Source organism: Zalophus californianus, chromosome 1, assembly GCF_009762305.2.
Source record: "Zalophus californianus isolate mZalCal1 chromosome 1, mZalCal1.pri.v2, whole genome shotgun sequence".
Classification (NCBI taxonomy): Eukaryota; Metazoa; Chordata; class Mammalia; order Carnivora; family Otariidae; genus Zalophus; species Zalophus californianus.
In genome coordinates, this window is record NC_045595.1 from 88074175 (window position 1) to 88089152 (window position 14978).

At 43.1% G+C, this 14978-nt stretch overlaps 1 protein-coding gene across 8 annotated transcripts in view; it reads right to left on the reverse strand.

Annotated features, from left to right (window-relative positions):
- Nucleotides 1–1993: 1993 nt before the first annotated feature.
- Nucleotides 1994–14978, reverse strand: part of CPNE4 (copine 4) — a 499753-nt gene continuing 486768 nt past the window's right edge. For 4 of the 8 annotated variants that reach the window (XM_027586338.2, XM_027586332.2, XM_027586339.2 and 1 more), the window contains 2 exons: nucleotides 9707–9943; nucleotides 1994–3741 (listed from right to left, as the gene is read on the reverse strand). In XM_027586338.2, the coding sequence (XP_027442139.1) occupies nucleotides 3607–3741; nucleotides 9707–9943 (372 nt within the window). In that variant the 3' untranslated portion in view covers nucleotides 1994–3606. The remainder of the gene's footprint in view (nucleotides 3742–9706; nucleotides 9944–14978) is intronic. The other 4 variants (XM_027586333.2, XM_027586334.2, XM_027586335.2 and 1 more) reach the window with 1 other exon arrangement.

Sequence of the window (14978 nt, forward strand, 5' to 3'; positions counted from 1 at the left end):
TTTCGTATTTCACATTGCAACTAACCTTTAAGAAACTTGTTGAGATTTGGTGTGGTGAAAAGAATTAGCACAGTTATTTGAGAAGGCTGAAAATACTCTTCCCGTTACCACATACCTAGCCACGTAAGGCTAGAGTTTCTTCGTTGTACCAAAACCAAAACATCATTATACAACAGGGTGAGTGCAGAAGGAGATATGAGAATCCAGCTGGCTTTTATTAAGCAAGATGTACAATGCTGCTTGCCTTGCGATTTTTGGTTTTGAAAATTTATTCATTCATTCATTCATTTCTTTGTAATCTCTATGCCTAACGTAAGGCTCGAACTCATGACCCTGAGATCAAGAGTTGCATGCTCTTCTGACTGAGCCAGCAGGCACCCCAGAAATATAGTTTTTTATTTTATTTTATTTTGAAATAGTTTTTAAAATACAAATATTTTATTTATGTTAGTATGTAATGGGTTTGTTATTGTTATATAAATGAATTAATAAATATTTTGAATACAGCAAATATTGCTAGATATAAACCACAGAAATAAAATCTCTTTGGGGTCCCTAAGAATTTTGGAGTGTATGTTATCTACTGAGGCCCCGTGGTACGCAGACCACACATGGGTCCATATTTGCCCTCCAAGCCAATTTAAGCCCAGAGGTATTTTTCCTTTGAGTCCTACAGTTTGGCCCTTGTAATATTTAAAACAATAGTTGAATCCTGAATAAATGTGAAATACCACATTCTCCCATTCACTTGCAAAACTGATGGGCTGGCGGCATTGGGTCCACACTTGTGCAGGGCCCCTGGGGCTGGACCCTCTTTGGGACACGTGCTTTCCCGTTTCTCTCCATCCTCACCACAGTCTACTCTTTATGTCCCTTGTTTAAACCTGTTCCTCCTCAGTCGCTCACATGGCTCACTCAGCTCCTGGGAGTGTTTGTGTTTGTAATGTCTGATCCATATGGTCTCCTTGGTGGCAGGAAGTTGGGAAGACCTGGCTGAATCCCGTCTCTCTTCCACTGCTCCAGAGCCCACATCAAGAAGCGGAGATCACCAGATGGGAGAGAAATTTCTGAAATGGAGGCAAAGGTTATGTTTTAAGCCTCATTCTCGCAAATATCCTAATTATCTACTGCTTGATATGGCAAATAGGTATAGGCCCAGGAGGGCAGCTGAAATTCGGATTAGGAAATGGGCTCAGGAGCCAGTCTGCATTCAAATTCTGGCTATGTCTTTTGATAGCTGTGTGACCTTGCGTCGGTTACCTAAACTCTCTATGTCTCAGTTTCCTCATCTGCAAAATGGAATTAATAATATTATCTGCCTCATAGGGCCGGTGGGAGAATTAAATGACATAGTATATAGCAAGCACTTGGAACAGTACCTGGCACCAGTAAGCCCTCAATAATTGTTAGCTACTATTTCTATTATTCTTTTGAGCAGGGCTTCATTCTGGCTACGAAAAAGGAAGTAAGCTGCCATAAGATTCTGGCCAGGCAAATTGGACTCTGTCCTCATCACCCAATCTCACAGATCCCAGAGATTCTGACAGGAATGCAATAGATCCCAGCAGATATTTGAGAATGACATAGTGGTGCATCATTTTGATTGACAGGCATAGCCACTTAATTCACCTCTTACATCGACAATAGATTTGAGATCACTCAAGAGGCACATTAACAGGTCTATTCATTCATTCATTCGATTAGTCATCTCTTTATTCATTAAGTATCTATTGAGTGCTTGCTATGTTCCAGGCACATCTACGTGGAAGCTCATGTCCTTGTTTGGGGTTAGAAACCACCATCAGATAATTCTGTACAATAGGGCCTACATATTTTAATCCCCCGCTTGTTAAAAACAATATCTTTTTGTTTCTGTGGGATTGTGAAAGAGCTAGTCCTAATCTGAGGGCATGTCGTCTACATGAAATAAATCACTGTTAGCGAATTGCCATGAAAAGAGAAACGAGACTATAACTCTCAGAAAAAATTCTGTAAGTACCCAATTTATTCATAAAACAATACAGTTGAAATATTTATGATTTTTTTAGTCATACATTTTTTTTTTTTACCATCACTCCCAAAATGTTGTGCATTTGGCTGACATGTATTTGCAAGATTAGGATCTATAACACTGGAAATCATACAAGGCATTTGCTTTGCTTATTAATATTTCCTCCCGCAACAAACAACGAACAGATCTATTTTGCCTTGTGATTTACCCCCTATCTCTCTCACCAAAAATAAATTCCTCCTTGTGCCTTTTATACCTGCAAAACACTTGTCCATTTCTCCGTGAGAACATTACCCAAGTGAAACATTCTTTCTTCTGGTTCAAGACTGGCCAGTTCATATCAAAACAAAACACCTCCACGCAAAACAATGATCCTAGGCATTTCTGCTGATAGACTTTGTTCTCAGGAGTGATAAAAAGAGGCAACAAGACGCCCCACAGTAAGCTTAAAGATCAACTTGGCAGGCCAGGTTTCTGGGGAGCCATACCGCATAGCCATTTGCCATGGACGAGTTTCTGTGGTTGTGGTCCCACCAAAGACTCTGAGGTCCTTCCTCGGGATTGACATAAAAATGGAACCATCCCCATTGAGGTTGTGGGATGCCTCCTTTGAGAGGGCGGAGGCTGGTGAGGAGGAATACTCCCTAGTCTGTTTAAGGAAGAGGTGTGACTATAAAGCAGTGAGACTGATGGGTATGCAGCTTCTGGAATCAGTCTCACTACTTTTTATTCCCACCTCGGAGACAGGTGGGACTTTTGCGCTACTAGCAGGGGAGAAGTGCCCTTCTCAAGCAGACTAGGTGCTTCCCTGTGTCAGATGGTCTCTGGGACGACACCCTAGAGTCTAGAACCTCAGTATTCTTAAGTGTGGACTGCAATGGCATTACCTGGGACCTTGTTAGAGATGCAGAATCTCAGGCCCACGCACACCTGTTGCACCACCGTCTGACTTGTAACAAGATCTCCAGGTTATTTGTGTGCACATTAAAGTCTGAGAGGTGCTGGGCTAGGTGCTCCAGACCCACTTCTAGAAGACTATGTCTAGGTGGGTAAACCTCTTCTTCAATAAAGAGACCATTCTTAGCAGGGAGGGATTATAGATAACAATTGCAAAAACAGTGTGGGTTTTTTTTTTTTTATTTTAAACATGCAAAATACAGTCCATGCATCTGCCATTTTGAAAAGTCTCTCATCCTGTAACAGATAAAACCAAATTATGTTTTGGCTGTCAACATTCAATAAATGTGTCAAAATGCTTTACAGTGTAAAGATAATAAGAAATTTAGCAAAATTTCAACAAACCTGTATAAAAAACAGATACAGATAACATTTTATTTCAAGGCGACATGCTGTAATGTAAAGAGTAAGTTATAATTTTTCATGTTTCTTTGTAAAAAGTCTTTAACAATACAAGAGCTTAACAGATCCAGGCCTCAGGGCTACACATGCAAAAAAAATCGTCAGTTAAAAATCACCAAAACGTGCTATTTTTTAAATGTGTAAGTGTGTGTGTGTGTTTTTTAAGTACAGGAGTAGTAGAAGTATTAAATATTAGCAGGAATAGTATTTCAGAACTCTGTAAAAGTATGTGGAGTTCACGGTGCTAGTGTCCTGGAAGACTCATACATTTCCGATGAACATTTTGGTTTAATCCCTTTGCCATTGTAATAGTCCACGACTTGATTTGGGACTTCAGCCAACACGCTCTTTGCCAGGGCAGCTGGAGATGCCTGGAGGGAAGAAGAAATCACCGTGACTTTGGCACCTGGCCAAAGGAATCTGATCCAGAATCAGCATAAAAGACTGCAGTCTTGCTCTGAGCAGCTAGTCTCCCTTTCTCTCCTTCCTTCCTTCCTTCATTCATCCGATATTTGTTGAGCATCTACTCCAACCAAGAGTTGTCAGATTGTTGGAAAATGAACCTTTTATTTTATAATTATATTTTCCCATGCTTGTCTCAAAATAGAAAACTATTCACATCTGAAGATGGGGGAAAGTTGGAGGGCAGAATGAATTTTCTTTAAGTTTTGTTCCCAATTTGCATTCAATTCCAGGCACTGTGCTAGGGTTTATGGGTGTGTGGTTCCTGCCATTAAGGGAGTTATAATCATGAGAAGGGAGCCTGGTGTGGCCCCAATGAACACTGCTATACCTGCTACAGCTACAGACCAGCAGCATCACATCACATGGGAGCTTAATAGAAATACAGAAGGCTAGAAGCATCCCAGAGCTACTAAACCATAAGCTGCATTTTAACTCGATGCTCTAGGGTGATTCCTATGCATACTGAAATTTGAGAAGCACAGCTCTAGAGTCACAAACACCCTGGGACCAGAGCACAGAAAATGAAAAGACTAAGTCATCTTAGAGGAAATCACAGCAGGCTTCCAAGGGGAGGTGGTGTTTAAGTTGGGCATGTTTTAAAATGTAGAGAAGGGGAATGACATTTGATCATTCTAGGTACAGTGAGTCATCTGATGGGGCTAAAGAAAGTGTACGTGGGTGTGTTGCGGATTTAGGATTGTGGGGGTATTCAGTTGGAAAATAAGCTTGTGGCCAGGCGATGGAGGGTCTTGAATACCACTAATTAATGTAACCTTTATTCTATCAGCATTATGATCCCACTGTCTGATTTGGGGCAGAGGAAGGTGGAGGTTGGTATTCTGCGTGACTCTGGAGTCATGCAGAGCTGGATCTGACTTCTGGCTCTGGCATTCGGTACTAGCTTTCCAATCCCCGGGCAAGTAAAATTGCCTGAGCCTCATTATTAGCTATTATTGAAGCCGAAAACTTGAAGCCGAGGGACCAGTTAATGGGCGTTTGAGATTCCTCAGCAAAGTAAAGAAAGGGCTAGACTAAATGCCGAATGACCTGGTTTCTTGCTCTTTCCTTCCTCATGTGGCTTGCTACTCAGCCATTCGACTTGGTTAAGCCCCAGTATTCTCAGAGATGAAATAGCAAAGAACAGGGATTGGTTTTATCTCACAGTTTTTAGGAGGCTCAAAAGAGAGACACAAATCTTAAAAACAATCTGAAAACACGGTGAGGGGTTTTTCAAAAGTGACCCCTCACATTTCAAAGATGTCCTAGCATATTGGGCACTTGGCATCCACAAATGCTCTTTTAGTTTATAAATGTCTGCTCAGGGTTGTGGATCAGAGCATGGTCCACACGTACACTAGGGTAGCTATGAAAGCCCCATTCCTACCATTTTCTCTCTAGCCACATCTCATATAAAGGCTAGAAAGCCAAATACTTAATTTCCCAGCCTCCCTTGCACTTAGGGATGGCCATATGACCCAATTTCTTTCTTTCTTTTTTTAAAAAATTTTTTATTTAAGAAGGCCACACGCCCAATGTGGGGCTTGAACTCATGACTCTGAGATCAAGAGTCGCTCACTCTACTGACAGAGCCAGCCAGGCGCCCCAATATGACCCAATTTCATCCTTTAAGACATGAGGATGTTTCTTGGAAAGCTTTTCTTTCTTGGTTAGAGGGGACAGACATGGTTGGTTCTGTTTTCCTTTCCTCTTCCTTTTTTCCTTGAACTAGAATGTAATTCCTGGAGCTATGGCAACTGTTTTATCATCACGAGCAAACAGCAAGGGGAATCACCAAGTGCTCGCCCTGATACTATCAAATCACTGAAAAAAAGATGTGGGCAGCCACCAGTCCCTAACATCTAGTTACCTAAGAACAACGTATTTGTCTTTATACAGTCTAGGGTTTCTCAATTTTGGCACTATTGCCATTTTGGGCCAGATAATTCTTTGGGTGGGGAACTGTCTTGAGCATTGTAGGATGTTTAGCAGCACTCCTAGCCTCTACCCACTACATGCAAATGGCACCCCAAAGCTGTCACCATCATAAATGTCTCCAGATGTTGCCAAAGTTGTCCTTGGTTAAGAACCACTTGTGCAATCCACTGTAAGATGGATCTGTTGTTATGTGAAGCCATGCTATCCCTCAACAGTACTGTCAAATAGAACTTGGTCCAGTGAAGGAAATACTGTGTATCTGCCCTGTCCAATGTGGTAGTCACTAGACACACATGATTATCGAGCCCTTGAAAGGTAGCTGGTGTGACTGAAAAACTGAATTTTAAATTTTTTTTTCATTTTAGTTAATTTAAATTTAAATAGCCCCACGTAGCTATTTGTCACTGTATCTAGACAGCACAGTTTCTAAATGACTCTCCCACTCCTTTGCATATCTGGGCTGGTGGCTCTGGTGAGCAATTAGGACCTGGGGGCATTATCTGGTTGGGAACAGGCCAAAAAAGGGAAAGCAGCTGGTATCAGCAGCGGTATTTATTAACCACCTGCGACGACCAGGTGCTGTGCTAAGCTTTATATAGGCACCACGTTTACTCTTCTAATGTGTCTGTCATTTGCCTCATTTTACAGATGAAAGTCTGTGGCACAGAAAGGTTAAATAACTTGCCAGGAGCTACACAGCTCAGAGTCTATGCCCTGTGCACTTGAAAGCTTTGAGTTATCATGCAAAGGGAGGCAATTCATGGGTTACCGGCTTCCTTCCATTTTCTTTACTGTGTATTGAATTCAGAACAGGTAAGTTTGGATAATGATATGGTTTTCAAACTCTAAGCTGAAGTCCATGAAGATAAGGGGCGTGCTATGCTCCTGGTGTTGTTTTTGTCACCCACAGAGCAGCTAGAGACTGTGTAGAAGACACCTGCGAGCAGGAGCCCACTCCCTTGCGCACCAACGGTCTGTCCTTCCTCTTACCAGCGCAAGCTGCCAGGCTTCTCTCACGGCTGCTCCTCTCTGCTCTCAAGTCCTGTAGCAACATTTGAGCCCCTTTTCACCACCCATAGGTTGCTTAGCACAGTTTTCTGCTGACACCTATGTCCCAACCATGTAATTCTCCAGTACGTTCCTTGGGGCCTGGATCCATGGCTTTATCATCTCGCTGTGCCCACAACAGGCGCTCCATGAATGTTTGAGAACAGGAGGAGGCTGGGGGAGAGGTTGCAACGTGCGTGGCTCTGTGGCTGTGTGTGTGTGTGTGTGTGTGTGTGTGTGTGTGTGTGTGTGTGTGCGCGCGTGCGCGTTTGCATGTGTGTGTGCATGCGGGGACAGAAAGACGGTGGTTTGGGGAAGTGCATGAATCTCCTAGGGAGTGAGCTCTTTTACTCCTCTCCATTCATGCAAAGTAATGGGTGGTGGTCAGTGATGTGGCTACTTCTGTCTGGCTGACAAAATGGGGCAGGACATGAAAATCTGGAAGAACAAGCCCCTCTCCCCACCTTGGGCATTATGCAAGTAAGTCACTTCATATCACTTCAGTCGTGATGAACACGATTGTAGCAAATTTCACCTCTTCCTGTACATCCCTCCACGTAGTGGATCCAGTCCTACGTGCAGACGACCTGAGGGCTTGGTGAGCCTCTTTTATTTAGCAAGTGGTTTCATTTGGAAACACTGCCCCCCCTACCACCCCAGGCAAACTGAAGGGGAGCTATGGTTGCACAGCTAGCCCCTCACCCACGCTTTTACCCCTGTGCTTGCTGGGGGCTTGGGTGTCACTTGGAACTCCCTTTGCATTCAACACTGTAGTCAGGGATTGATTTTAGACTCCTCTAATGATGCTCATTACACACAGTCCTCCCTAAAAGGAGAATCGCAATTGTGCGGCAGTACCATTATGAGCAATACCTTATTGTTCAGGGAGCCCTGGAGTGTTCAGGGATCTCGCTAAGTGGCCCCGGCAGGCCAAGAGATGTAGGGTTCACTGGAGGCTGCTGGGCTCATTATTTATCTGAATGTTTGCTTTAAAGCATGTCCCAAGAAGGTGGCAAACAACAATTTACAAAAAGCATATGCCAAAGGCTCTGACTCTGGTACTGGGACTTGTCGATAATCGACAATGATCCAGCCATTGTTCTGCTCCTATAATTGCCTTACCCAGCGTAGCTGGGGTCCTGGCCTGAGCCCAAATTGGGATTCAGGCATTTCTGGACAGATCTGATAAAATGGCTAGGAGAGCAAAAGGGATTCATTTGAATGAGGGCTTTTGGCTTGAGGAGAAAGGTTTTTCCAGAAAATGTCAGGAGGGAAAGCTCAGAGTGGATGGCTCAGTGCCTGTCCCTTCCTCACCCTGACCCTAAATAACTGACTTCAGGCCTGAGCACGGAGGGGCTGGAGAGGAAGTGAAGGACATTTGCAGCAGGGATCCTGGAGGTGTAGGGACACAGACTTCGCCGCATTAATGGTCCAGGTGACAGCAGGGTCTCTGGAGCATGGAAAGGAGGGGACTCCTGTCATTTCCCAGGGGACTGCAGGGTCTCTTCAGGGCACTGAGGGTTCTGGAGATTCCCTCCTGCCGGGGCAGCTCCAGTTCAATTACCAGCCCTGGGAGCAGGCTCGGTGGCACCCCATGCAGAGCAGAGGCATAGCAGGGGTCGGGGATGCTCTGCTCTGGAGTGGCTCCCATGAGGGGCATAGAACAAAAGAACACAGAGGACTGTCTGTGACAACCCATGTGACTCCCAGATACAGCTGGAGGAGGCTCCGAAGGCTTCTTCAGGCCACTACCAAGCACAGAGGGAGCCTTTGAGAGAATCAGAGAGGGTGTCACCCTGGCCCACTGCAGCCCTAAGGGTGCAAGGTTTTATGTAAATTTTAAAGGTTCCTTTTCAGGGCACTTGGGTGGCCCAGTTGGTTAAACGTCTGCCTTCAGCTTAGGTCATGACCCCGGGTCCTGGGATCGAGCCCCAGTTTGGGCTCCCTGCTCCGTGGGAAGCTTGCTTCTTCTCCCTCTCCCACTCCCCCTGCTTGTGTTCTCTCGTGCTCTCCTTCTCAAATAAATAAATAAAATCTTAAAAAAAGAAAATAAAATGAAGGTGCCTCTTCTTTTGTGGAGTTGATAATTATCCCAAATTTGGAGATGCTTCAGGGTCATCTGGGGACTGTGACACTGCTTGACTTACTATTTGTTATTGATGGGAATCCAAGACTGTAAAGCTAAATGTTAACTTGCAGAAAAGTGATAAGATTTCTGCCCAGTAGAGAAGGTAATCTAAAGATGATGATGATGATTTTTTAACCCTTTTGGTCATTAGCCAGTTTTGAATCTGCCTTAGGAAACTTATTCCAGTATTCCTGCCGCCCCCCCCACGCCACCACTGACCATAATCAACTATTTTATACCCTCCTTTGAACAAGCTTTGTCATCTTTCTGATTCCCTCATTAATGAGTTAAATAAATCTTTGATGCTGCCTACTGTATATTTACAGAGGATTTAGGTTATTATGATTTCAAAAATATACTTTTCCAAGGCAAACACAGGCTTCTCCCAGGGTACATGGCTTGACAAAGAGAACCCATGCTGACTTTTAGCTTCTCTTCGCTACTTCAGCCAGGCACCTTTAGGCAGAGAGCAACCCGCCCAACTGTACATGGAGCCCTGCATGCACTAGAGAGCCTAAATTACATGGATGAGGGCAAGCACCAGTGAAATGCTGGCTGCCACAGTTAGCGTGACTCCTCGACTATTACTTGAGTTACACGTCTTTCTCCAGAGAGTGAAGCTCTACATATCCTGGGTGTGAGACAGCCTGGCCCGGGCAGGGATAGCTGGCATTGCTTTACCCCAAACACTGGTAGGAAACTGTGGGAGTGAGCTTGCTTTGGTTCTGCTCTCCTACAGGAAGCCCCAGAGATATGCGTACGTGTTTGAAGTTCCTGAAGGGCACGAACTGGACGATGTCTCGAAGGACAGGCTCTCCCTTGGGTGACCTAAGAATGCCGTCGTCTCCATCCAGCATCTGCATGTCACTGAAGTCCGCGTTGCCCACCCCGACGATGATGACCGACATGGGCAGGTGCGAGGCGTGGACAATGGCCTCCCGGGTGTCGGCCATGTCTGTGATGACACCGTCGGTGAGGATCAGCAGGATGAAGTATTGCTGGGGTTGACCGGAGGCCAGGTGAGCATGGGGACAGGGAGGTGGGGGAGACAAGGACAATACCTGTTATGCACCCGGGTGGCTTTCGTGTGTACTGACCACAGCGACAGTGCCGACAGACTTTAACGAGTCCTGTGTTGGCAGCCCTAAAGACTTAAGGCTATGATGAATGGAGCTTCAATGCAGGCATAGTAATTGTGGGTTAATTCTAAGAATCACCTTAATGACAGTTACACGGCACAATGTGGTGGACAGAGCAGTGGAGGGGAGTCAGGACAGGCTGGCCTCAAAGCCTCCATTCTCTGAGTTCCTGGGAAAACTTACCTCCTCTGGGTCTACACATCTTCATTTCCTGAGGAGTGGGACCAGACCTCTTCAGCTCAGGGAATTTTCAGAGTCCATAGCTACACTGCCCAATACAATAGCCACTAGCTCCATGTGCCTACTGAGCCCTTGAAATGTGGCTAGAGTAACGGAGGCACTGAAATTCGAATTTTATTTCATTTTAATGAATTCAAATTTAACCTTCAAAATGAAGACTTGATTCAGTTATTGGAAACCTTTTAAATACGTTTGGAACAACTCAGGTATGTGACTCTAGTTTCTCAGCTATTAATATAGAAAACCTAAAAAAGATCAAGTATTTGCAGCGATAATTTAGTATCCAAATTAAGATGATGTATTATAAAATACACATGGATTTTGAAGACTGAGTACAAAAGAAAGAATGTAAGATATTTTATTAATTTTTTATACGGAAGACTTATTAAGATGAGAATATGTTGGTTATATTGGATTAGACAAAAGATATGATTAAAATTAATTCCCTCTTACACTGTTGGAGGTAATGCAAGTTGGTATAGCCACTCTGGAAAACAGCATGGAGGTGCCTCAAAAAATTAAAAATAGAGCTACCCTACGACCCAGCAATTGCACTCCTGGGTATTTACCCCAAAGACACAGATGTAGTGAAAAGAAGGACCATATGCACCCCAATGTTTATAGCAGCAATGTCTGCAATAGCCAAACTGTGGAAAGAGCCGAGATGCCCTTCAACAGATGAATGGATAAAGAAGATGTGGTCCGTATATACAATGGAATATTACTCAGCCATCAGAAAGGATGAATACCCAACTTTTACATCAACGTGGATGGGACTGGAGGAGATGATGCTAAGTGAAATAAGTCAAGCAGAGAAAGTCAATTATCATATGGTTTCACTTATTTGTGGCACATAAGGAAGAGCATGGAGGACATTAGGAGAAGGAAGGGAAAAATGAAGGGGGGAAATTGGAGGGAGAGACGAACCATGAGAGACTATGGACTCTGAGAAACAAACTGAGCGTTCTAGAGGGGAGGGGGGTGGGGGATGGGTTAGCCTGGTGATGGGTATTAAGGAGGGCACGTACTGCGTGGAGCACTGGTGTGATACGAAAACAATGAAGCATGGAACACTACATCAAAAACTAATGATGTACTGTATGGTGACTAACATAACCTAATAAAATAAAATTAAAAAGATTAATTCCCTTGATTCTTTTAACTTTTAAACATGTGGCTACTAGAGAATTTAAAATCGCATATACAACTCCATTATATTTCTAGTGGACAGCACTAGTCTAAAGCCTTGCTAACGGAGGGTGTGGGTTGCTGCCTCTTGCCCCAAAGGCCATACACCATGGTCTGGTCCAGTTTGAGTGTGCTTGTGGTGCTGAGCTCCTGTGGCTTCTTGCTCCAAGTCCCAGCTCCCTGCCTGCAGCCTGGCTGGCCTTTTTCCACCTGTATAGGCTGAAGGGGGCTCATCCGAGAGCAAAACTGGAGAAGACATTCTGTCTCCATCAGCACAGGGAGGGCTCACGACCTGCTATGGGGTCTGGAGAAGGAAGGCCAATTCATGCCAATCTAATGTAATTTTTGCAATATGCCCGACATCTGCAGGGGGTAAATGTGGGATTAGTAAGCCATTTCAAGTTGCCATATTTCAAAGAAGAAAGGCTGGATAGCCTAGCCACATTCTGAAAACATCTGGTTTTGAGAATCATACTTAAAAGGTTGCACACAGGCTGTTAATGTTAAAGGTTCCTGCTTTTCTCTGTAAGTCGGAAAAAATATTTTAAACAAAATAACATGTCAGAAGTGCAACTGGAGGGAACAGAAATTCACACTATGATGAAGACAGCCATATGTTTTAAATGCTTTCTATATAGTTTAATGTAAAGACTAATTCTGTTCCATGTCCACTAACTACCCATCCCTAGTTCTAGCTAACCAACCAATTTTCAAATTCATTCGAATTGTACATTTTCATCCCATATCCATGCTCTTTGAGTCATATACAGTCACAAAAAGGGTGCTTGGGAGTTTAGAGGAAGGTTTCAGTAGGATGACCTGATGGTGCAGCTAGGAAGGTGCAGAGAAGGGGCAGAAGGAGGCAACTTGGTGGTTGGGGATGGGGGAAGGAGTGTGTAATACACCAGAATCATAAATCACCCTTCCAGGGTACACCTTGGAAGGCCAGGTGGATGCCACACCTGGAGGGAAACCACTTCTGACTCAAGAGCAGATGGGCCCTTGCGTGAGTTACACTTCTATGTCCTCTTTCCTCCTTTCTCTACCTCTCGCAACTCCCGTTTGATTTGATCTTTGTGGTCCAAGGGTTGGATCGCCCCTACCTGCTCAATACCTCCAGGAACAAAACACCTGATAGCCACGCTACCACATCAAGAAACTTTAGAATTGAAATGGTCTAGAGACAGGGTTGGGAAAATATTTTCTGTAAAGGGACAATAATCAATATTTTAGGCTTTGCAGGCCATAGTGATCTCTGTGCAACAACCTAACACTGCTAGAATAGTGTGAGAATAGCCATATTCATTACTTAATGTGAACAGGCATGGCTGTGTTCTGATAAAACTTTACTGATGGACACTGAAGTTTGAATGTCATATAATTTCCATGTACCATGAAATTCTTCTTCTTTGGATTTTTTTCCCCCAACCATTTAAAAATGTAAAAGCCATTCTTAGCCTACAAGCCATTGATAAACATGCTATAGAATGCAGTTTGTTGACTTTTCATCTAGAGCAGGGATTTTATTTTATTTTTTAAAGATTTTATTTTTAAGTAATCTCTACACCCAACAGGGGGCTCAAATTTACAACCCCGAGATCAAGAGGTGCACGCTCTACCAACTGAGCCAGCCAGGAGCCCCTAGAGCAGGGATTCTTGACCTGGGCCAGTGGACTACTGAAAGATTTCAGACAATCTGTAAACTTGGGGTAAATTATATTTTAGTTTCACTAACCTCTAACTAAAATTTATAATTTTTTTGAATTATAATCAACAAATAAAATTAGTTTTAACTGTGCTTGTGACTTAGTCACCAATAGAAATCACAGAATATTTTCCTATTATATTACAGTGACTGTAAATATCTTACTACATCATTTATATCAACACTACTTAGAAATGACAGAATTATTAGACTAGTTACTGGTTCTCATACTTTAATGTTAATAAAAGAAGCATTTTATTGCTATATTTATCATGCTTCTTAGCCACATTTAAAAATATTTTGCCGAATGCATTTCAATATATGTGATTTATTTATAATATATATTTTACTTTGCGCATTTAAAAGCATTTCTGAGAAGGGGTCCATGGGCTTCACCAGCTGTTAATGGTGTTCATGGAACAAAAAAGGTCCAAAACCACTGATCCAAAGAGATTGTCAGGATTCTAGAATCTGCTCCTTCAAGGTTCAGTCTAGCTAAAGGTAATATGCTGCAGACTGCTGGATTGAAATCCTGATGGAAATTTCCAGTAAGGCGAGCAGTAGTAGTTGCTTCTAAAGTCAGGCTAGAAAATGCTCACAGATGAAATATTACCGTCTTTGAATGAACTTGAGGTCCTGTTTAGATAAGGAGGGGATTTTTTTGTTTGTTTGTTTTTAATTTGTACAAGACTTCCACAAAAATCGAGAGGAAAATCTGACAGCCATAGACTCCCTGCACAACCTGCCAAAGAGGTTCAAGGTTAGGATCCTTAGCAATCAGTAATAGCAAGGGGCCCTGGACCACGCACTGTTCAAAGAACAGGGAAAATCTCTGGGGCAAAACATCAATGTTTCTGGCCTATAGGGTAAATTATTTGGGGCTGTGAGGATTAGAGGCTTCCTCCACCGATTCTTGACCTGCCCTTTCAGAGCAGACCTACCTAACCCCACCCCATAGTACAGATTTAGCAAGGACAGTCTATTTTCTTAAAATCTACTTTATATGTTGGGTTTCTGAGCCAAGTTATCATTTGAAGAATTTGAATTTGAAGTTCTGGTGATGAAAAAAAGTAAAAAAAAAAAAAAACATAAAATGGAATACTGATCCTGTTCAACCCTTATTTCTAAATCTTGCATCTGTGAGGATTCAAATTTGCTCCATGGCCTCTGTGCATTTGGCAAGATGGAGGTGTCATTGACTCTGAGAAGTATAATTTTCAGACAAATGTTGGGGAGGAAAGTCTGACTGGTATGGGTGGATGGAGACAGTGAGGGAGACTTTCCTTGTGCTTTGAAGGACAGTAAAGTAAGGGACAGTAGCTAAAGGGTTAAGTAGTATCAAGGGAGAGATTTTAATTCATAGGTATTAAAGCCTTTTTTATTTGCTAATGGGAATGAGTCTTCAGTAGGAAGGGGAAACAGATGATAAGGAGAGAAGGTGAACATAACTGCTGGGTCAATGTCCTTGGATAATTGAGAGGGAACGTGCCCCAGTACACAAGAGTTTGACATCAGATATGAACATGGTCCTCCATCCATTCTAATATGAGGACGGCTGAAAACCTGGGTACAGTGCAAATAGCTTGGATGAGTTCATGTCAGCAGATAAGGGAGACATATATAATCTTCTTCATGCAAATTCAGTATCTTGGAACCCAGGATAAAATTAGAGACAATTTCAGACATCGGTAATATTCTACTAAATCTGAAAAAAAATTAAGAAAGCTAGAAAAGGACTATATTGATATCATTAAAAATGAT